This window comes from Amborella trichopoda, chromosome 9 (assembly GCF_054954075.1).
Source record: "Amborella trichopoda isolate Santa Cruz 75 chromosome 9, AtrichopodaSantaCruz75HAP2 v2.0, whole genome shotgun sequence".
Taxonomy (NCBI): Eukaryota; Viridiplantae; Streptophyta; class Magnoliopsida; order Amborellales; family Amborellaceae; genus Amborella; species Amborella trichopoda.
In genome coordinates this window covers 9,064,640-9,088,741 of record NC_142344.1, presented here as the reverse complement: position 1 = coordinate 9,088,741, position 24,102 = coordinate 9,064,640, and the positions used below count along the sequence as shown (strand labels likewise).

The window sequence follows — 24,102 nt, the reverse complement described above, 5'->3', positions numbered from 1 at the left end:
GAGCTTCTCGTCTCTTTTACCCATTTCGCACCTTCTCACCACTCTCAGCTGCCCCTGCTCTCAACCACCCTTCTTCTCCTTCTCTCTCTAACCCTAATAATACTTCTTATCACTCCAACCAGTCCCATTGGAGATCGCCTCTCAGCCATCGCGCCTTTATCAGGAGCTCCACCATTAATCTCGATCGTTTTGAGCGGAGGCTTGCAACCATGGGTTCTTTCTCTCTCTCTCTCTGGCATCATCAAATCCAAACTGTAGTGAATAGCATTTCGGATCAAAATTGAGCTGTCACTATTTTTATTCCTCTTTTCTCTTGTTTTCTTTTTGTGATCTCACCTGTTACAATTGTATTCTGAATCTGCTTTCGATGGATCAATTCATTTGCTTTGCTGTAAAGGGCTTCCTTAATGCTTTATTTTGTGGTTTCAGCGACTCAAAATGTGTATGAGAGCATCTTGACCTCACTTCCCAAACCAAGTGGAGGTGAATTTGGGAAATATTACAGTCTACCTTCGCTCAATGATCCTAGAATTGGTCAGTTTAATTTCTCTATTTATTTACATTAGGTTCATTAGAAATTTCTTGTTATTACTCATATGTGATGTGCATTTCTCTGCTAATTTACAATTTTAGTTGTCATCATTTTGAAATTTTTGTTATGTTTCGTATTTGATAGTTACCTGATGGGTTTTGTGTTTGCAGACAAGCTGCCTTATTCTATCAGGATCCTCCTGGAATCTGCGATCAGAAACTGTGATGATTTTGAGGTTAAGAAGAATGATGTGGAGAAGATCATTGATTGGGAAAATACATCTCCAAAACAAGTGGAGATCCCCTTTAAACCGGCTCGTGTACTTCTTCAAGTAAATTTGAATACCTCTCTCAAAGATTCTAAGCGCTTTTCATTGAATAGATGATAGATTGGAAAGTTTCGTATGAACATACTGTGTTTCTGTTTTGTTTTTATTTTTTGTTTAGGATTTTACTGGCGTTCCTGCAGTGGTAGATCTTGCTTGCATGAGGGATGCTATGAACAAACTTGGAAGTGACTCAAATAAGATTAATCCTTTGGTGAGAAGCCTTCCTACATTGTCTTAAATTGATGACCACTTTCTAACTTTCTCCGCTCACTCTCGTTCTTAACTGTTCTGAAAGTCCATGAAGTTTAGCTTGTGAACTATTATTTTCTACGGCTATGTTTGAGGTATTTTTTTGAGACGCAAATAAATACAATTCAATTAAATATGTCAACTTGAGATTCTTTTCCCCTCTGATTTATGTAAAATTTTGAACCCATATGAATGTAAAAAGTTTAGCTGACGCTCAAAATATTATCTCATTATGCTAGGAATTTAATTTTCCACACACACTCCACCTTGGAACCTGGCCAAAATTAAAGAAAAAATATCCATTTTTATGATACAAGCAATAATTTAGTTCTCAACTTGGGTAGCTCTCCATGGTTTCATCATCATTTTATGAAACTTCAATCTGGCTACTACAGTAATTCTTTTTTAAATATCGTAATTTGTCACTGAAAATGTCGATCAAGAAAGGTAGCTGTAGATCAGTGAGGTCATCTATTTTGCCTTTTTACATTGTTATCTACATTTGTTTTCAAATCGTATTGCATTTCAATGTGCAGGAGATGGTAGTAGTCTGAGAATTAGATATAGTTGTATTTTTAGGCATGAAATAATAAATTAGATTAGAGTTAGGTTAGATTCTGGCATCTCAATTGATAGGCAAGCTCCAGCTACCAGAGTTTGAAGGTATGATTTTCTAGAGCTATTGAAGATAGTTACCTACATTAATTACTGAAAAGGAAAAAGCCTATGTCCATTTTTCTGACTAGATTATTATGTCAACAGGTACCTGTGGATCTTGTCATTGATCACTCAGTCCAGGTCGATGTGGCACGATCAGAAAATGCGGTGCAGGCCAATATGGAACTTGAGTTCCAACGAAACAAAGAGAGATTTAGTTTCCTTAAATGGGGTTCTAGTGCTTTCCATAACATGCTTGTTGTCCCTCCCGGGTCTGGAATTGTCCATCAGGTATGTGCTATAAGTTTTCTTTATTATTCTGATTGATGCCTTGCTAGAATGATTCCTTTCGTGGCTGGATCATGGAATTCTGGACTCAGATTATGGCAGCCAAGTATTCTGAGTCACAATTTGCTCTTCCTCATATAACTTGTGAAATCGTGATGTGCACGACAGGTGAACCTCGAATACCTGGGACGCGTAGTGTTTAACAATGATGGCATACTTTATCCAGACAGTGTGGTTGGGACCGATTCTCATACCACTATGATAGATGGGCTAGGTGTTGCTGGCTGGGGTGTTGGAGGAATAGAAGCTGAAGCTGCAATGCTTGGGCAGGTTAGTTCAATACACCTGAAGAGCTCCATAATTACATATATGAAAATTCAAAGTTGATTTCTTTAGGGCGATTGTTGTAAACTGATATTTTTCTATTCTCTAAGGCTAAGGCCTCTTATAGACATTTTGTTTTGGCTATGAAGCCTCTTAAGACATTGTTTTCTTGTATTCTATGCTTGAAGTCCTTTTCCAGCTTATCTCCTTTCATTAACTCTTGATTTTGCTCATGCAGCCGATGAGTATGGTTTTGCCGGGTGTCGTTGGATTCAGGTTATCTGGAAAACTGAAGAATGGCGTGACAGCTACTGATTTGGTTTTGACGGTGACCCAAATACTACGGAAGCATGGTGTTGTTGGCAAGTTTGTGGAGTTCTATGGTAAGCATGATTGCAGTATTATTCCCTTGTTATATATCAAAACTGTCTTCATGAAAATGGAAGCATCATATTTTGTTATTCCACTCTTTATTTTGGTATTCTCTTTGTTGTTGATGATTTGGAATTTGCTTTCCCTGTAAACAGGAGAGGGAATGAGTGAGCTATCCCTGGCGGATAGGGCCACAATTGCCAACATGTCCCCTGAATATGGTGCAACCATGGGTTTCTTTCCTGTGGATCATGTCACTCTACAATACTTGAAACTGACTGGCAGAAGTGATGAGACAGTAAGTTTTTTATTACTATCAGCTTAGAAAGTTTTTATAGCAATCTATCTCATTTTCTGCTTTCATTTCCTAGGTGGCCATGATAGAGTCCTACCTACGAGCTAACAGAATGTTTGTGGACTACAATGAGGTAAGTATTTTAGTTGTGGGTTTCCGCTTTACTTTTGTTTAACAAGTTTACATGCCAGAGAAACTGAAATAGCATTGTTTGGGTTCAGCCTCAGACGGAGAGAATATACTCATCATATCTCCAGCTGAATCTTGAGGATGTTGAGCCTTGTATTTCAGGCCCCAAGAGGTAAAAGAGACACCCTTCCACTAGCCCTAGTTGCAACCCTCTCTCTCTCTCTCTCTCTCTCTCTCTCTCTCTCTCTACACACCAGCCCTAGTGGCAATCCCCCCCTTCTCTCTCTCTCTCTCTCTCTCTCTCTCTCTCTCTCGTGGTCCCCAACTTCTTTCAAAGGACTGGTTATGTTTGTAACTTCCTTGATACTAGTGTTGGTTTTCTGGTTCTTGTTGGAAACAGTGCCATTCAGTTAGTTTCATCTTTCCCCTGAAACATAAATAATTGGGCTTTTCACCGACTTGTCATGTCCTTATGGTTTTTTGAGAAATCGGGCCAATAAATGGAAATGTGTATCCGTTCTGTTTTTTCTTTTTGCAAATTTAGATATCTGCCTTTTCTCGGGGTATGATCTAAAGTTCTTATGCCAGACCTCATGATCGAGTCCCCTTGAAAGAGATGAAAGCTGATTGGCATTCTTGCTTGGACAACAAGGTTGGATTCAAGGTGAGATGTTTGGAACTTGCTTCTTTGTTTTTGGAGGGACCTGAAGTTGAGTAACGTAGAAAGTAGATCGAACAATATCGTATGCTGTTTATTAGTTCCTGTGGAGCCAATTGTACATTATTGATTAGGAACACTCCTATAATCATCCCTACCATAGTGCCTTCAGCAAAACTTTAATATTCACTTAAAGACTTGAATACCATGGTCGTGCATGCAAGCTACCCAAGGTAACCTAGTCATGTTAAGCTAGATCTTTCTCAGGTTTTTCTTAACTGAATAGTTATTTAAAGGCAATACATAAAACAGCTCTCTCTCTCTCTCTCCCTCTCTCTCTCTTTCTCTCATTGATGCAGGAAAATTGATGGAAACAGTAAAATCAGCAAGAAAACACACGTAACACTTGTACAATTCGAAGAAACCTAGGGTTTCTTCTCCACATCCAATTTAGGGTTCCTAAAGCCTAAGTTTTTCTTTCTTGAACTCTGGAAAATCATGAGTCCCTTATCCTAGGCCCCAGACACCTCATTATAATTTTACTCAATGTTCCAAGGACAAAAGTTTTGAAACAAATAATAAATTGACCAATACATCCTATATTAAGTGGCTTTGAAATAAATGACACTAACTATAAAGAAAATGACTAAGAAGTCCCAATTCAATCAATTAAAAGAGAAGACTGAAAATAACCTTGAAATAACTAAAAAAATCTCCAGCAATGGTTGCTTTTCTTATTCTTCTTGGTAGCCCTAGGAGGGTTCACATGCTCCAAATATGCAATGGGAATTAGGAGGATTCTGCCGCTTCCATGGAGGATACTCGCTGCCCTGACCACTTGAAGTACTTTGTGGATCATCATTCTCCCCAGGTTGAGAACTTGACCTCAAGTTGGAACCTTCATCTTCGTCCATCTCTGGCCGATGATACTCGGATAAATGTTAAATATGTACGAAGTCTTCATATGCAAAGGCAAAGCGACCTTGTAAGCCTTGCTGCCCATCTTCTCTAAAATCTTGAATTGTCTTGCCTTGCATTGTATTTACCTATTGGATATCATTCCATCTTGAGGTACACCATCACCCAATCTTCCACATTAATGAGGCTCGAGATCAAGGCATTCCACTTTACTGCACCCCGACCGAAATTGGATCTACTGCACCCCCACCAACTAGTATCAACCGCATTTTGGGCCCATTGGGAACTGTACTTATGTAATCACAACGTACTTGGCCATAAACATATCGGAGAATATTCTAGCACTAACTTTGAAGCGGCTCAAGATTAATGCTGCATTGCCCCTTAATTTCCTTCAGCTCGTACGTAGTGATTTGATATAGTTTACCAATCAAAACAAAACAATGGCTGAGGCTGAATCCCATTATCAGGAATCTCATAATCAACCACTCGATAGGCACTTTCCTTAATGTACTCAGTAGCAAAAAGTTCATAGGAAAATATCACCAAACCCTCAGGACACACCTCACATGATACCCCGTATTCGGGTAAGACAAAAAAAAATCCTTACCACCACTGTCATCTCCGTGATCCTCCTTGCCTTCATGTTGTTGTTCTCCATAGATAGTAGCACCCATCAAATCATCATCAAAGATAAGACCCTCATCAAAGATAGGATCATTATCAAGGATGAGATCACCATCTCCATCAGAAGGTTCCTTGTCAAAAATTTGATTACCCATGAAATCATACTGATCATCAAGGATTTGGGGAAGAAATTCCCTTCCCAGTTCCTTGTCTACTACTCGGGGTGTAATCATGCTATGCTGGATCACCAAAGCCTCCCCATGGTCACTAAATGTCACTTCAGACTCATCTTCTTGAAGTACCTCATCATACACAAGGTCTCTATCAAATGATAGCTTGCTATCGTCTTCGATAACTTCCTTCAAAGTGGGACAAACTTCTTATTAAAGCGATGGCCTGTTATCGTTATCCTCATTGATCGATTCCTCACGTGGAGCATGGTGATTAAAAAGGTTGTATTCGAGATCTTCTTGGGTCGAAAGATCACCGCATTGCCCATGATTGATACTCTCGAACTGCTGCATCTACTGTTGAATTTGCCATTTAAGGTCCTTAATTTCTTCATCTCTGGGATCACGAAATGGGTATGTGAAAACCACCTTCCACACCACCTTCTCACTGCCATATGGGTTCATCAAAATCACAAACCCTAGGCGGAGATTCAACAAAAACTTGCCAAAATGAGCAAGATATAGGCTGAATTCAACAAAACTTGGTCCAAAATCAGGAAGCCCTAAACTAGGCTGTAGTTTCCTAGTGCTGTCAAAGAAACTCGAGCTCTGATACCAAATCAGCTCTGGGGTTCCTAAAGCCTAAGCTTTTTCTTTCTTTAATTCTGGAAAATCACGTGACTGCCTTCTCCTGGGCCCCATGCACCTCATTATAATATTAGTTAATATTACAAGGACAAAAGTGTTGAAACAAATAATAAGTTGACCAATACATCCTAACTTAAGTGACTTATAAAATAAATGACACGAACGATGAAGAAAATGACTAAAATGTCCCAACTGGGCCAGCAATTAAAAAAATGACTGAAAATAACCCTGAAAAAGATCCCAAGCTTGCTCTTCTTATTCTACTTGGTAGCCCTCCTAGGGTTCGCATCCTCCAAATATGCGCGAGAATTAGGAGGAATCTGCTGCTCCCATAGAGGATACCTGTGCATCATCACTACATCCCCCCCCCTCCCCCCCGCGGGGGTGTGCAGCTCCCAAATGTTCGCTTTGTATGTAAATGTGTGTCTCAGCAAGTTGGGAATGTCACTGTTGTGTGATGATTTTGGTCACAACTCATTGCTAGACATGTATAGACTCTATAGACACACACATCTGGTATCATTTCCATCTTAGTGTTCGCAAAACCGGGCGATCTAACTGCTAACCGCCCGGTTAGATCGGAACCGGCTAGTGGCCGATCTCCGTTTTGGGCGGTTTTGGTGATCAACAGGTATTTAGAAGAAAAATTCAAAAAACAAATATATAAATTACAAAAAATAAGGAATTTGATTTGTAATGCATTTGTTAATATTCTTTACATTATGGTAAAGATTAAAAATTGTTTTGGTCATTAATACTCCCATCTTTTTCAAAAAAATTTAAAAATACGCCTAGGCACAAATTGATTCATTAAAATCCATGTTTTTCATTAATTTTCAACTTCATTTGAATGTGTTTTGTTTTAATCATTCTTTATATGCTTTTCGTATTTTAGTAGATTTTTTTTTGTATCTTTTTTATTTTTTTCAACACTTTTTGACCCCCCGGGACTTGCCCGGTTAGGGCGGTTGAATCGGCCGGTTAAACCGCTTCCGGGCCCATGTCCGGTTAACCGTTCCGGTTTGATTTTGCAAACACTGTTCTATCTTATATTGTTTAATTCCCGCTGATTGCTGTTTTAGAACAAAGTTAGGCACAAAGGTTTGTGAAGAGCGACAGTGTTATTCAGTTTCTTAGCTGCATGATTGGATAGGGATTCGCGGTGCCAAAAGAATCTCAAAATAAGGTGGTGGAGTTTTCTTTCCATGGAGCTCCAGCACAACTCAAGCATGGAGATGTCGTTATTGCTGCGATTACCAGTTGCACAAATACCTCAAACCCTAGTGTAATGCTTGGAGCTGCACTAGTTGCAAAGAAGGCTTGCGAACTAGGTCTTGAGGTGAGAGAAATGCCTCTCTGAAGCTTTTGATCAAATGATACTCTCCATTCTTTCTTTGAATTGCAAAAAGATTTTCTTCTCCTATTTCAGGTGAAGCCGTGGATTAAGACCAGTCTTGCTCCAGGTTCCGGAGTCGTTACTAAGTACTTGCACAAAAGGTAAAGCAACTAGGCAAGTGCAACATGATATCAATACATAAATTAATAAATATATGGATGCACACATTTAAATATATATTTCAATTAGTTTAGGTTTACATAATAGGATTGTATACAATGAGACCATTTACCTTTGACACAAGGAGGTCACAATTACGTACAACTATCCGATGTGAAATCTGATAGCTTGGGTGTGTCATGAAGTTTGAGAAAATTTCTTTTAAAGTTTGAGCTTGGTCAATGGAATAAATGCAGCCATCTAATTTCCCATCTAATGGTCAAGATTAATTGTGACCACCTTCTACCAAAGATAAATGGTCTCATTGTACACTTTTCCTTATTTTATTTGGGTTGAGTAATCTAAACTTGGATCAAACTTTGCCATTGTAGTGGTCTACAAAAGTATCTAAATCAACAAGGTTTTCATATTGTTGGGTATGGATGCACTACTTGTATTGGAAACTCTGGAGATATCGATGAGACTGTTGCTTCAGTCATTTCTGACAATGGTAACAAGCATTCTAATCCTGATACCCTATGTTTGTGATTATTTTCTTAAATAGATGTTTGGAATTTTCTGTATTTATGGCCTTTTTTATTTACACCCTTTCAGACATAGTTGCTGCAGCTGTATTATCTGGTAATAGAAACTTTGAGGGCCGTGTTCATCCTCTTACTCGAGCAAATTATCTTGCTTCTCCTCCTCTTGTGGTCGCCTATGCTCTTGCTGGCACGGTATGTAAGAATAATGGAATCTGAAATTCTTATTTAGCAAGTGTGGGTGCAAAAATGTGAATCACATTTATGCGTATGGAATTGATTGAAATTGGTAGTGAATTATGTCCAAGTAAAAAAAACTATAAATTACATGTAACATGTTCTTGACCTGTCTCTGTATATTGCCTTGGTGTATTCACAAACTCATGCAGCTGCAGAAATCAGTAAAGGATCAGTCAATTTCATTAATGCTTGTGACATGTGTACCCAAATGTGTACAGAAACCAGTGAAAGGATTAATGAATGATTGTGCCTTGTGTGCCCAAAGGTGAAGTTGTTCTTTTACGGCATGTGTCATCTAAGAGGCACATCATAATAATGTCAGGAATAGTAGACTACATACACATAGCATAGGGTGAAAGTACGAAGAACATCCTAATGGATGACTACACATCTACATGTAGATAACGTACTGAAGGAAGTGGGGCAGCATTTCTAAGCTCCCCACTAGCGAAAGGAATCAGACTAATTGGTGTCCCAGAGGACATGAGAAAGGAAAATAACCTACGTCACAGGTCTACTGTCTCTCTTCTTGCACAGCTAGTCACAGTTAGTGGCTTAGTGAGTAATCCACTTTTATTGGAGGCAAATATAGAATTTACTTACTGGTGGCATTAAAGGTGTAGATCTTACCAGAACACAGTTGTAAGTTAATCCCAGTGTTTGCAAAATCAAATTGGAACGGTTAACCGGACATGGGCCCGAAAGCGATTTAACCGGCCTAACCGATAAACCGGCCGATTCAATCGCTCTAACCGGACAAGTTCCGAACGATAAAAAAAGTGTTGAAAACAATAAAAAGATACAAAAAAAATATAGTAAAATATGAAAAGCATATAAAGAATGTGATTAAAACAAAACACACTCAAATGAAGTTGAAAATTAATGAAAAAAATGGATTTTAACGGATCGATTTGTGCTTAGGGGTATTTTTCAATTTTTTTGAAAAAGATGGGAAAATAAAAAAGTTATTATCAATGACCAATTTTTTTTTTAATTTTTACCATATATGTAAAGAATATTAAAATAGTGTTAAAAAAATCGACTTGACCAACTCTTTTTTTAAAAGAAAATGAAGAAAAAATTAAGTTATATATAATATAGGCGTTTTTTTTTTATTAACTAAGTAGTAAATGGCGTATCTAAGTAGTAAATGGTGCATTGGTTAGTGGGTCTGATAATAAAGGACTTCTTTATGAGAGGATTCTAGTTCGATTCCAATGGGCAGGTAATTTTTTGAACCAACGAAATGAATTCTTAAAAGAAAACACGTTGGCAGCAGGATTCGAACCATGATTCATATAAAACTTAATCATCAAAGCTAACCAATAAAACATTCTAATGTATTTGATATAAATTTGAAGTAGTATTTTATTTAAAGTTTAAAATATCGGTTGATCACCAAAACCGCCCAAAACAGGAACCGGCCGCTGGCCGGTTCCGATATAACGGACCGGTTAGCGATTAGATCGGCCAGTTTTGCAAACAGTGGTAATCCCCTGAGAAGGTTCATGGAAACTGTTAATTGTTTGAGACATTAATAATGCATGGAAAATAATAGATAAATAAGTTTGCAGTTTCATCATGTTAAGATCTTGATTTCTTGGCACGGAAATACATGAATCTGTAATGCAAGTTCTTGACTTGTACTTGCCAGAAGTTTTAGATTGGAAAAAGAACATTAGATTCCCCTGGCTTCAGGTTTTTACGCATAAGTCAAGTGGGTTTGTGAAAAATGCCTACTCCATTATGATTGTAAAGGCTTAGTTTGCAGGATAACATGTTATATTTGAATGATAGAGATTTTATCTACTGCAATTCGTATGCTTCAGATGAATTGCTGCCTGAACCATGTGGTTTTCGGAGTACTTGTTAACTTGGGAGTGTTTGGATTCTAAACCTATAAATTCCTTTTTGATCATTGCCCAAGAAGTCATGTATCACCTTGTCATTTTTTTCCTTGAATATAATGTTATCTCTTTCTACTTACGCAGCGCCTATGGAATAGTGATTTCAAAGCACACCCTACGCCTGATGGAGAACACCCAAATCATGGACTTCTGGAATCCTTAAGCGTACTTAGTGAACCCCAAAATGTCCTTAAGAGTAATTTCCCTATTGTCGTCAATAGATGTTTTAATGATGCATTCCTTGAACTTGCCAGCAAGAAGAAATTTGAAAATCTGATGCCCTGGTGATTAAAATGGTTCCCTTAGATTGTCTTGTCTGTCACTCTATCTTAACTAACCATTGATGACACAAGATTTTTAGAAAGGACTGGGACATTCCATACTCGATGACCCAGTGAGGAACTGTTTTTAGATCCACGAAGGGCATAATAGAAGGGTCTCAAATGGAACACATTGAACAAATCATGTTCTTCATTTATTTGCTCTTTCCTAGACTGGATACAAACAATATGTATATTCGCATACTCTCCAGGTCCTGTGGCTCCTCTACCTTCTGGCCCCCTAAAATTACTATTCTCATACAAGTCTTCCCAAAGTTGGACTACAGACTGGCACTAACCTTTGCACCTCCTCCAGATATCTATACTTGCCATCCATTATCTTTCCATTCTGCTAGATCACTAAAGAACCTACTTACCATTAAACTTCAAAAGAAATCAAAATATGAAAGATATTTTAAAAGCATAAGAGAAATGCTGAAACTTTTTGTGATGCACACTGCAGCTTGCTTGCATTATTCTTTTCTTTTTCTTATATAGATTTCTTAGAAACTGAATCGAATATTTCTTTTGAGTTTTGACTGATCAATCATTTTTTTATTTCTCAAAAAAGAAAAATCCGACCGGTTTCTACTTAGCCTACTGTTTTGATAAGAATGTTACCCGTAGTTTTACCTTCTTACAGAAATTAGTTTATAGTGCCACTCATAGAATTAGAAAATTAGTTTACAGGCAATATATAAGATTCCACATAACAGCCTAACCAAATGCTCAGGCTTGCTATTGTTTGATGTCCATACTTTTGTGGAACGAGATGAAGTTTTCTCCCCTTTGATAAATGCTGCCATTTGTCCGATTCTAATTTCTTACTATAATACCCTGCAGGTTGACATTGATTTTGAGACACAGGCAATTGGAACTGGAAAGGATGGGAAGAAGGTATTCCTCAGGGATATCTGGCCTTCCAATGAAGAAATAGCAGAGGTAATCTGTTGCTCTTCTATTATCCTAGCTGGTCACTTGAGCAATTGAAAATTGTTGTTTTAGAAACATCTGTGTGGCCTTTTACTTTTCTCCTTTTTATGTTTTTGTAATGAAAAAAGATTACATACGGTTGCAACCTTAAAATGTAGAATTATCGCACCTCAAAAATCCATTGGAAAACGCTATTTAGATGCTGAAAAACTCTCTAATTGATCATCTTGACATCAAGATGTATGGAAATAAAAAAGAAAAAAGATCTCGAGTCCCAAAAATAGTGCATCTTGCAACACATTATTGGGACCTTCTATTTTCAAGATTTTCATATGCTAATAGATCTACTTGATTTGAACCATTTTTGGGGTTTAGAGTTTTATAATTAGAGATCAAAATAGATTCTCAGGCTATCCTAGGAATTTTTGACACCAAAACTACATCTTATGATGAAATTTGGAGGTGTGCCTTACTTTAATTGTTTAAGGTTGCAACCTTATGTAAACCACTCACCCTTTTGTAATTTACTAATATTTTTCATTATTTGGAACTCCTCAGGTTGTGCAGTCCAGTGTGCTACCAGACATGTTCAAGGCTACATATGAAGCAATCACCAAAGGAAACCCCATGTGGAATGAGCTATCTGTTCCTACCAGCAACCTCTACAAATGGGACCCATCCTCAACCTACATACATGAGCCCCCTTATTTCAAGGACATGACCATGTCGCCACCTGGTCCACATGGTGTTAAAGATGCATACTGTTTACTTAACTTTGGTGATAGTATAACCACTGATCACATCTCTCCAGCTGGAAGCATCCACAAAGACAGTCCAGCTGCCAAGTATCTCATGGAACGTGGTGTTGATAGAAGGGACTTCAACTCTTATGGGAGCCGACGTGGCAATGATGAGGTGATGGCTAGAGGCACCTTTGCCAATATTCGCCTTGTGAATAAGCTCTTGAATGGAGAAGTTGGCCCTAAAACAATCCACATACCCACAGGGGAGAAGCTGTCTGTGTTTGATGCTGCAATGGTAATATTTCAAGAACTACTTTTCTTCTCCTTTATGCTAATCTTGCAAAACATGAATGATTAGTTAGGGCCTATTCAATCTTGAAGTTGAATTGATCAATCTGTATTCCATATTTTTCCCAAATAATAAACTGTCTTTCAGATGCCACGTGATTCTTTTTATTGTTTCTTCATTTATTTTTGGTGATGAAAGCAGCGGGGTCTTTTCTGATACTTCTGACCTGAAGAAACTCTGGAAAAATGCTAAGAATCCTAACATAAAATGGCATATCTATTTTACCTTATAAACAAGAGAGGTATTGTAACTAACTTGCTAGAAAAATTGAGGCTTATCCTTAGATGATAGAATGTAGAGCCAAAAATAGGGAAAACTTTTATGATGGGGGGTGGGGATGTATCTTCACAAATGCTTATACATGGAAGTGGAGGTAGAGTTCGTTTTCATATAACTGCATTCTATCCTTTTTCTGTCTTTAAACCCTCGGGAGTCGCCGTGATTCCTAGTGATCATGAAGTTTGAGAGGAGATTTCAGTTCCTTATGATGAACATGGGCATATTGCTCTTATTAATGTGAGTCTGTCGAGCACTTTTGTCTAAAAGATTTATTTTATTTGCTGGTAAGAAAAGGGGGCAACTATCTTGATGTGTCTTTGTAGCATTCTTGGAGGCATGGAGGGCTAAAAGGCAACTGGTAAGATGGGGGAGAAATGTATGCCAAAGGGAGGATAGCATATTGTATATGATTTTGGGACCCATGCTTTTGATTAGATGGGTTGGATGCTGGCGGTCAATGATTATTTCAATTGCAGTGAAATGCCCGGTTTTTGGAGTGATAGACCAATAGCATTCGTCGGGAGGAGGTCCTGGAGCTGGTATCTGTTGGTAATTTTAGGGGGATGTTCTACTAGTGGAACAGATATGTGTCTGAAAATAAGGATTGTTCATGATGTTTTTGGTTGGCACATTCTACGAAGCCCATATCATAAGGTGGTATCAACTTAAAGAGGGTGATTTTGGGGGTCTTGGGATTAGGAGACATGATCTGCTCACCAACCATCGACAAGAGACTTTCCAAGTTTCCCATTTAAATCATGTGGGATTCAGGCTTTTCTCCTTAACAAGGTTTAAAAAATCAGTGACCCGATCCGGATTCGAGCAATCCGGATCGGGTATCGGTAGAGGCGTTCTGGATCTGTTTAAAAAACAGGATCTGCCCGGTTCCACACAGTTCTCTGATAGAACTGGTTGTGATGTCATTGAACAGGCCGAACAAGCTATATGATGTCATTGAATCGGCTATGATGTAAGCAAACGTCACTGTTTTCTTTTTAATATTAATTTTAAAAATTATTTTCTATGTTTTTGTTTAACTTTTTCCTGTTTTTTTATTTGTTAAATAGTATTTTTATTGCTTATTTGAATATCTTATCTTAATTTTTTAATAGTACAATTGACAGCACTCTAAAAATTTAAAATTTCTATAACACCTTGAATTCACAGGACATACCCTGCCACATGTCGGGCAGCCCCCCATTGCAACGCACGTCATGCTTCAATGGCTTCCTTCCAAAAATATATATGGTCAATTCTTTACAAAAAATCCCGATGTGGGACTATTTTTGCTCTCATCTCTCCCGCAGTTTTTTTGTTTTCAATGTTAAGTCATTACGTATGTATGTGGCATGGCAAGGGACTGTTAAGTCGTCACCTAAGTTGGGCCATAAAGGGAAGCGAGTTCCATATTGTCACTATTTTTTATCTCAATGCCACTAGTTTAGAAAGTTGAAGACTGGGAAGGCGTGCTTCATATTTCCTTCTTTTCTATAGAAGCTTACAAGGATACTGAGATGTTTTGTTTGCAAACCATAAGATTTTCCAACATGAAGGATTTGAAAGAGCACCTTCTTTCTACGTGACGTATTCTCTATGAGGATTTTGTAAGATATTTTTTCTCTAAAAATTATCCATATAGAAGTTCTTATGATAAATTATTTTTTTTTAATTTTTAAATATGGAAGTTTTTTCTAATATTTTTAAATTATTTTGATGTAATATTAAAATACTATATTATAACTAATAAATAACTAATAATTATAGAGACATCTAAACAGGAAAACAACGTCTCTGTATTCACCTATTTTTCAAAGTAATGAAAATACATAATACACCACTCCTAATTTCTTTTAGAAACTAAAAGAACACTATTTTTAGAGATTTATAGTTTGAAAATTTTTTGGGACAAAAATTGCCGATTCGGCCGATTCTCTGAACCGATCCGACACGAGTATGGGTGAGGCCGATTCGAGTCATCGATCCGATTTTTTAAACCTTGCTCCTTATTATCACTTTGGCATCCCATGGGCCACTTCTGCAGTTCCATTCTTGAGTTCTGGTTTCTTCTCTCAAAGACTAGGAGGGTTCTCTTTGTCAGGTGATGGTTCTTGTATGCTATCGCTTGGGGATTTGGAGGGAGCACAATAAGCAAATTTTTAGAGGAGAAAAGTTAGGGGCTGTGAATAAGTGTGAGTGCTTATCATTGTCAACCTAATCTTAATAGTGCTAATCATGAGGAGCTTAGAGGAGTTAGATTACAGGACCTGTGAGGGAATGGAAGACTATTTTGGGCACTAAAGGTGCCTGACTTTGTCCTGGAGAAGTATGGAAATGATAGCACAACTTTTCATGGAAGTTTTATGCAATCATGCTCCATTTGCAGTGGGGTTTCTTGCAAGGCACGAGCTCATATTTGTGGGTTCTTTTGATATTTTGGATTCACACAAATGGAGGCTAGAGCTTGCTTTCCTTTGTAGGTTCGGGATCTTCACAGCCTCTTTTTGAGCTGTTTAAAGGGATTCTATACACATACTTCGCTGGAATGAAACAATTAGGCTGCCCCACTAGAATGGATTTGTGCAGTTTATTTAAAGCCAGAAAAGCTTCGGACTTGCACATGGCCATGTTGAGTCAGCTCGGAGAGTCCGATCGCGTCTGCCAAAAACAGTTTCAACAAAAGGTTCAAATTTTTAGAAACATCACAAAAAACATGTAATATTAGGAAATCATAAAAATGTCATGTTTTGATGGAAATTTAGTAAGTTTAGATACTAAGGATTGTTTCTAAACTTACTAAGAATTGTATCTGCTAGAGTGCCATTGAAAGCAATTACTCATTTTAGATCAACCCAAGAGTCTTCAAATTCATGCTCCAATAGGTTTTTGGGTTACACTTGAATCGATGAGCTCTGAGGCTTTTCTAACTCAACATTGGAAAATCAAATCCTTTCAAATCCATAAAAATCCATCGATCATAAAAACAAGCTTACGGATCTGATGGATACTGAAAAATGGTCCTTGGCCTGAAATTTGGGGGCTTGGTACCCCCCTAGGCCCAAATATTTCTCTTAAAACACCATTTTTCTCTGCCAAAAAAAAAAAGTAAACAAAAAAGAGAAAACAGTCGAACTCAGTAAGGCCTGGCCAACTTGGTCAGGGCTTTGTAACTTGGCCCAGTCCAACCAAACCCAGCTGTTTCACTACAGTGAACTGGCCAGGTTAGGTCTAGGGTTCCAATTATGCTCCCAAGTTACTTTGTAACACTGAAGTTCTGCATTGGGATTCCCTTCCTTCATTGTAATTCTATCTTTATTGTGTAGGTTATGCCCTAAATCAGTGATTATAATAGTTTATCAAATAGAATTCTCATTTATGTTTCTATTGTGTTTAGAGGAATCGGGAAATCATCATCCGTTTCACTCTTTCTGAGCACAATCACACTTTGTATTGTGGTAATTTACAAGGGAAGTCAATGCACTCGTGTATCAGATTCTTATAATTCTTAAAAAGACAGAAGAATCCATTTCATACATAGTCTCTCTCTCTCTCTCTCTCTCTTTGCGTGTGCGTGTATGCATGCACGCACACACACGCAGCATAGAGATGGATGGATTGATGGACAGAAAGATAACAAACATCAGTGTACTATGTTGCGTGATTTATTGTATTAGAATTGCCAGCTGATCTTCGATTGACTCCCATATAATTTGGACGGTTCTTTTTTTTCCAGAGATACAACACCCAGGGCCAGGACACCATCATCTTGGCTGGGGCAGAATATGGCAGTGGAAGCTCTCGTGACTGGGCTGCGAAGGGTCCAATGTTATTGGTATGTTGCATCATTTTTTGTTATTTGATTCAACTTCAACCATGTCACTTGCTATGTTTGGTTCATTGTCAATATCGAACTTGTAGTTTAATTTCATCTCACTGTATGACCCTTCAGCTTTTTCTTTTTCTTCTCTTTTTTTTTGTCCTTCTCAAAAAATTCAAACATCACTAAAAATGAAAAGGGAAATTTATCAAATTTCACCTAGGAGTTGGAAATATTTAACATCTCACTCAGTTCTTTTGATCTAATTTCAAATAGCCTATCATTCATTTGATCAAATTTCAAATAACTCATTAAAGGATGCATAATCATGGGTCATATATTTTTGAAAATTGTTGGATGGGTGGAGTGTTAGATGGCTTCAGGTGTCAGCACATCATCATGGGTCATAACTTGTTGGAAATTGTTTGATGGGTGAATGTTAAATAGTTGATCTATCAGGTCTGGTTCGACAAAACTTTCCAAATAAAATTGGGATGAGTAAAACTAGTGAACTTAGAGATGTACTTGAAATTCCACATGCCAAAATTAGGAAATATCAAATGGCAAGAAGGAAACCCCACGCTTATGTTTTTGCTATGCTGGTTTAATCAGTTGATTAAAATGACACGATTTGATCGAATGCAGGGGGTGAAAGCTGTCATATCTAAGAGCTTCGAACGAATCCATCGTAGCAATTTGGTGGGCATGGGTATCATTCCATTATGTTTCAAAGCTGGTGAAGATGCAGATACTCTTGGGCTTACTGGCCATGAACGATACACAATTGATCTGCCTAGCACTGTTTCTGAGATACGGCCAGGACAAGATGTGACAGTAGTTACTGATAGTGGCAAGTCATTCACCTGCACTGCACGGTTCGACACAGAGGTAGAACAACACACCTTTTAGTCTCTCTGTAGATCAGGGAAAGTGCAGGACAAGCATGTGTATGCTGTACTCCACAAGTGGGGGCATTCTCTGTCCATTATCGAGATGGACAGATGGTGGACACTCACATGTTTTGTATAGAATACATGTTGTGTATGCGATACTTTCTATGGAATAGGTCAGGGATCCTGTCCTATTTTGAGTTTGTAATCATGGTTTGATTTCTCACTGTTGTTGCAGGTGGAACTTGCATACTTTGACCATGGTGGAATTCTACCCTATGTCATAAGGAACCTGATCAATGCAAAGCACTGAGATGTTCGCAGGGCCGAGTGTCAAGTAAAAGGGAGGGTGAAATAATTCTGAGTTGGGCCTTGTAGGTTTTATTTGGCTAGGGTTCTTCATAACATGCCAAGTGCTTTCAAAAGTTTTGGAATAAAAGGTGGAGAAGGTCTTAAGCCCTAGTTGCATTTGTAACTTATCCTAGACAAGGGGTATATTGTATGAGCACGAACAAGGCTAACATCATGCAAATTCAATTTGGTTTGGACTCTTTAGAAAATTATGTGAGGCCCATGCAAAGGAATGTCGGTTCTGTGTTACAACTTACTCCATAGGGGATCACCATTAAAATCAGTTGCGCTGCTTGAGTTTACACGGAAAGAAGAAAGACATTGGAAAAAAAGGACTGGAAAATAAGGGATCATGTTGCCATAATACTATTTATTTTTGTTACAAAGTGACATTTGAAATCAAGTACGAAGTTGAAAAAATTAGTTACTAAAATTTTACTAGTTCTCGATAGCATAACCCTTGATTGGTCAATTTCACGTCTAGTGAAAGGATATTTTGACTTGAAGGATACAGTGACTTTTTTGCATTAAAAGTAAATGGTTTTTATGTATTGTTTTATTTAATAAAAATATTTACAATGAGATTACTTATTTTTGGTATAAAGTCACAATTGTCATTGACAGTTAGATTTGAAATGGGGTGGTTGAGAATGTGTCACTGGTACAAAGTGCAAAACAAAATTTTTCAAATGTCGTGAAACACATTCATCGATTAGATTTCTCCTTAATGGTTAAAAGTGATTGTGGCGTCTTTGTATTTCAAATAAATAATTTCATATATAATCCCTTGTCTTTGTATTTCAAATAAATAACTTCATATATAATCCCTTGTTTAATATCTTGAGGTTTACGCATTTTAGCACCTTTTAAAGAGCACTTCTTATGTGTTGACTTGCGCACCCTTCTCCAAATGTTTTTCACTCCCACAGCCCCAACATTGCTATAAACTATGTGATCAAAATTTTTTATACAGAAAAATGTGGTGTAATCCATGCTTGACGGGATAACACAACGATAGTGCATTATCACCGTCGAATAAAATGCGTTCAACAATGATGGTGCAATATCAGCATGAGTATAGATAAATGGTTAACATTAGACACGTTCTATGGGACCTGCTCCCTCCATTGCCCTCAAACCCAGTAAAAATGGTCATGCTATTGTCATGACCATATGGACCATACCATGGCCCCTTGTATGTTCCCTGCGGAGTACCAAACTCACCCTATCACGAGTATCGGTTGCTCTTGGTTAGGGTAAGAGGAACGCTTATGCTGCTGACAATCTCTAGTTTCGTGCATTGGTTCATGCACACCATGTGAGATTATGCGGAAAAGAAAAGACGAATATGCTATCCTTTGTGATGAAAGTACACACGTTACGATAAACTAGGGTTTATGAAATAAGTAACGATTTCATCAATTTTCGACAGCAGAGATGAAGTCTACAAGTGTTCCCTTTCTTCTCATGTTGGTTTTTATCTCTGATTAGTTTCTTGTCTAGTCTTTATAAAATAATTGTAAAAGTTTTAGCAGGGAGATTTAAGTTGGTTCTCCCTTTTGTGATATATGATGAATAATTAACTTTCATTAGAGACCGCATAATCGCGGATTGCATTCATATTGCCCAGAAATGCATTCACTCTAGAAATCGTTTTGAGCAGTTGGGAGTGGTTATTAAATTGGATATGAAGAAGACTTTTGACAGAGTTGAATGGCAAGTGCTTAATGAGATTTTGAGAAGAATGAGTTTCGGTGTCAGATGGAATTTTTGGAATATGGGATACATTTCTTCGGCCCATTTCTCGGTTCTTATTAACGGATCTTCTAAGGGGTTTTTTCATACTTCCAGGTGCATTAGATAAAGAGACCCTCTATCTCATTTTCTTTTTACCTTAGTAGCATAAAGTTTTAGCCTGATGTTTAAGAATGTTGTAAATGCAGGTCTTTTTACAGGTTTTCAAGTTTTCTCATCTGGGCCTACTATTTCACATTTGCAATATGCAGATGACAACCTGATTTTATGTGATGTTAAGGAAGAGAAAATGCAGAATCTGAGCACATTCCTCCTATGCCAGCTAGCTTTGGGCCTCAAAGTAAATTTCTATAAGACTTCAATTGTGAGCATCTCTTGCTCTAACAGCCTTTTCGATTCTCTTGCTTCAATTTTGAGTTGCAGAGTTGAGAAGTTTCCCCTTAAATATTTAAGGGTTTCTATATCTGATCGTAAGCTCACTCGTGAAGCCTAGAACCCTCTTATTCACAGGTATCAAGCTAAATTAGACATATGGAAGACCAAGACTTTATCTTTTGGTGGACGTATCACTTTGGTTAAATCCAACTATACACATCTTATTTTTTTGATGTTAGTCTTACAAATGCCTAGTAAAGTTATCATGCTTATTGACTTCATTTAGGGTAATATGGAAGATAACCACAGAAAGTTTCTTTTGGTGAATTGGGATCAAGTTTGTATGCCATCAAAACTAGGGGGTTTGGGTATCAGAAAACTTAAACTTGTAAACTGTGCGCTTCTATCCAAATAGTAGCACAGAATCTTTCAAGGCTCTTTTCATCTCTAGAAAGATGTGCTAGTTACTAAATATGGTTTCGATCATCTCACCTACTTGATTAAAAAAGGTAGATGAGGTAAATTCACCTCACAGATTTGGAAGGATATTTATAGATATAGAAATATTGTTTTCAGCAACATCAGATGGCTTATTGGCAATTGAGATAAGTAACACTCTTTTGGTTTAACAAATAGCTTGGTGATGCACCCCTCTCTTCTACTTGTCCTAACCTCTTTGCTAGAGTTGTGCAACTTGATGCAAAACTTTCAGAGTTGTTTTCTCTCCCCTCTAATTATATGGTTTGGAATATCGGATGTCGCTACAATAGGCTACCAGATATGGTTATGTCGTAGCTTCATAATCTCCTCCAATAGCTTGAACAAGTTTACATCTCTTCTAATGCTGAAGACTTTGTCATATGGGAATTAGAAACCGACAGACTTTTTTTTGTCAAATCAATGTATAGGCTTATTTTTATGGATCAGGTCCGTATTGTTGATAACTTTTTAGGTTTTATTTGGAAATGACCAGTTCCAGTTATAATCCATGCCTTTCTATGGATCGTGTGTCAAAGGAAATGCCTAACAGTTGACAATCTGCAAAAGATGGGTAAATTTTTTTCAAACATTTGCTTGATGTGCATAAATGATGAAGAATCTTGCTCTCATCTTTTCCTTCACTATCCTTTTTCCTCTAGCTCATGGCTTTGGGCCTTCTCTATATTGGGTTTTTTCCTTATGATACCTTTGAATCTCAAAAACATTATTAATCATCTTTCTGCCATTGGACTACCTAAAAAAAGAGTTGTGATTTGGAAAATTTTCAGAAGTGCAATTTTATGGCAGATTTGATTAGACCGTAAGAGGAGAACCTTTGATGGGGTGTCCCGGAGTATTGAAAGGGCAAAAAATCTCATTTTACAATTTCTTTGGAATTGGTTTTCCTCAAAGTCTGAAGAACGGGTTGCTCTTCGGACTGATATTTATATCAATCTGAAATTTTTGGCTCATTTTTTTTCTCACTCTAGCCTCCCCCTTAAAACTTGGATTGCACATCTAGAAGCTTGCCTCAAACTTATTTTTAGTGGCAGCTCATTTGGAAATCCAGGGCCTGCAGGTGTTGATAGGCTTCTTGCCAACAATTTTGGATGGTCTTTTTTTTCTTATTTGGGTCCTTATCGGTCTACAACAGCCAATCATGCTGAATTGGTTGTTCTTCTTCAAGGCCTTCATACTATCATTGATAGGTGGTTCATTGGTGATATTATAATTGAAGGGGATTCCCTGAATGTTATCAAGTGCTGTAGAAAAGAGCAAAAGATCCCCTGATCTCTATTTACCCTTTGGTTAAAAATTCAAGACCTATATGCCTGGCCTAATTTGAGGATAAGGTTCGGCCACAACATGGGGCGAAGCCAACGATGTTGCTGATGGGCTAGCTAAACATGGTATTTCTCTTCCCTTTTTGCAAGTTTCTAACAATTTGATCCAATCTTTGTAATCTCATGCTCTTTAAGCATTGTTTTAATAAAAGTTCGTAACATTTGTCAAAAAAAAAAAAAAAAAATACTCCTCTTCACTAATTTTTAGTTTTTTAGTGTTTAATACTCCTCTTCAATATTTCACTATTCTGCTAGGTGGATGAAATTTTGTGAGCTTTATGCTTTTGCCTATGGGCTTGTTTCCTGTATGCCTTCGCCATTGATGTGTTTCGGGGTAGAGAGGCTCCCCTTTTTCCTCTTTGATATTTGGTTATTTGCTTAGTTTTTTTTTTTTTTTTCAGTGTTTTAAAATTCATATCAGGCAAATCGGTCAATGGTTGGACTGACTGGACCACCCGTCTATAGAGAATTGGACCGATTCTCTAGTTTGCAAAATAATATTTTAAATTTAAAAATTAATAAAAAATAAATTCTCTAGTTTCCAATCTAGATGTGTGATTTTTTAATTCTTGATTTTTCTTGTGAAAATTATCCACACATTAATTGTGCAAATTTGTCTGAACTACTTTAACTAACCATGTTTTTGTTTGTCCAGGGGGCAAAATGGCAGAAGAAAGCAAATTTTGCATGTCGAAAGTTTCCAATGGCAGAAGAAATCAAATTTTGCATGTCGAAGTTTCCTTTGGAGACATGCGATGACACGGGAGATGCTTGCATTAACTGTTGTTGGGCAAACCATAGGAGTGCACAATAGACTATTACTGCTTATGTACCTACATTTGCTGAAATTGAACACTTGTGGGCGGCCGCCCTAGCAATTCTGCTGTGATTGATCCATTGATAGTGGCGACCGAGGAGAGGGAGAGACATTGGCAAGTTTGAGAGCTTGGATTTTGGCAGTTTATTTTGAGAGAGAGAAAGATTGGAAGTTTTAAGAACTTCAATTTTGGTAGATTGAGAGTGTGCGGTAACTGTGGTTAGTCCTTAAGCTTCGTGAGTTTGTTGCCATCGGGAGATATGAACAATTTTAATCGAGCCATGCATTGGATGTGATGGAATGAGCAGGTGCATAATCATATGCAAATTATCTCCTTCAAATTTAAAAGTAAATCGATTATTTGTCTTTGTTTTGGTGAATGAATATTTGTTTTTCTTACCACGAATCGCGTCTAAAATGAATCTGTTCGGATTTTGAAATCAGGGGTAACGTTTGGCTTTTTCCCAATTACAATTATTTTTAGGATAAAGTTTATATAGAGCCAAGGCTCTAAACAATCAAATTTAAACGTACCTCAAAAATCTCACTAGAAGAGGTTGTTTTAATATCCAAATAGCTTCAAATTGAATTCAAATTTTGAAAATAATATATTTTGTAATACATTTTTTTACCGTTAATTTTCAAGATTTTCAAGTTTTCATAGATCCATCAATCTTCACTATTTTTGAAGCTTTAAACTTTATAAATAAATATAAAAATATATTTTAAATCTATCACAAAGATTTCCAATATTGAAATCACGTCTCGACACTATTTGAAGGTAGGTTTTAATTCGATTGTTTAGAGCCTAAGCTCTATACAAACCGTACCCTTATTTTTAAGGCTTAAAAAATAAATAAATAAATAAATAAATCCAAAAAAACTTGGTTGGAAGTAGTGAAAAAAAATATGGAGACTTATAGTCTCAGTGAGAATATGATCCTTGATAAAGCTGAACGACGGACTAGAATTTGTATAACCCACCCCAAATAGTTGAGAAAAAGCTCTGATGATAACCTAACACAGTTTTGGATCCAAAGTCCCACTCCAACTTGAGTGGACTCGCTGCAAAAGGTGCTTCAGCAGTCGCACAAGATATGTATCAGGAGTATGCTGGGGGCTTCCTCCTATAATTTCCTGTGGGCACTCTCACTATAGGAACATAAATTATGAGACTATCATGATTGAGAACAAATGTGTTAGCAGACACACTAGACGGGAATCACAGGGAAAAGAAAAAAGTCAGGAAAACCAACACATGCAGGAGGCTTGAA

The 24,102-nt window shown here is 37.4% G+C and overlaps 1 protein-coding gene across 1 annotated transcript; it reads left to right on the top strand.

Moving 5' to 3' along the window:
• Positions 1 to 18,267, top strand: ACO1 (aconitase 1). Its single transcript, XM_006828787.4, has 20 exons — positions 1 to 213; positions 430 to 534; positions 703 to 863; positions 979 to 1,071; positions 1,872 to 2,057; positions 2,223 to 2,384; positions 2,617 to 2,761; positions 2,906 to 3,048; positions 3,122 to 3,178; positions 3,267 to 3,346; positions 3,763 to 3,838; positions 7,349 to 7,534; positions 7,625 to 7,692; positions 8,083 to 8,201; positions 8,306 to 8,427; positions 11,543 to 11,641; positions 12,191 to 12,670; positions 16,734 to 16,832; positions 17,463 to 17,705; positions 17,946 to 18,267. Exons 1-20 carry the CDS (start codon positions 210 to 212, stop codon positions 18,018 to 18,020), a joined length of 2,703 nt encoding a protein of 900 aa, XP_006828850.2. The 5' UTR covers positions 1 to 209; the 3' UTR covers positions 18,021 to 18,267.
• Positions 18,268 to 24,102: the final 5,835 nt, after the last annotated feature.

Bases quoted from the DNA above. Each gene is read 5' to 3' on its own strand.
- ACO1 (XM_006828787.4), top strand. The intron at 864-978 runs GTAAATTTGAAT...TTTTTTGTTTAG, and splicing joins CGGCTCGTGTACTTCTTCAA to GATTTTACTGGCGTTCCTGC. The intron at 3,049-3,121 runs GTAAGTTTTTTA...TTCATTTCCTAG, and splicing joins CTGGCAGAAGTGATGAGACA to GTGGCCATGATAGAGTCCTA.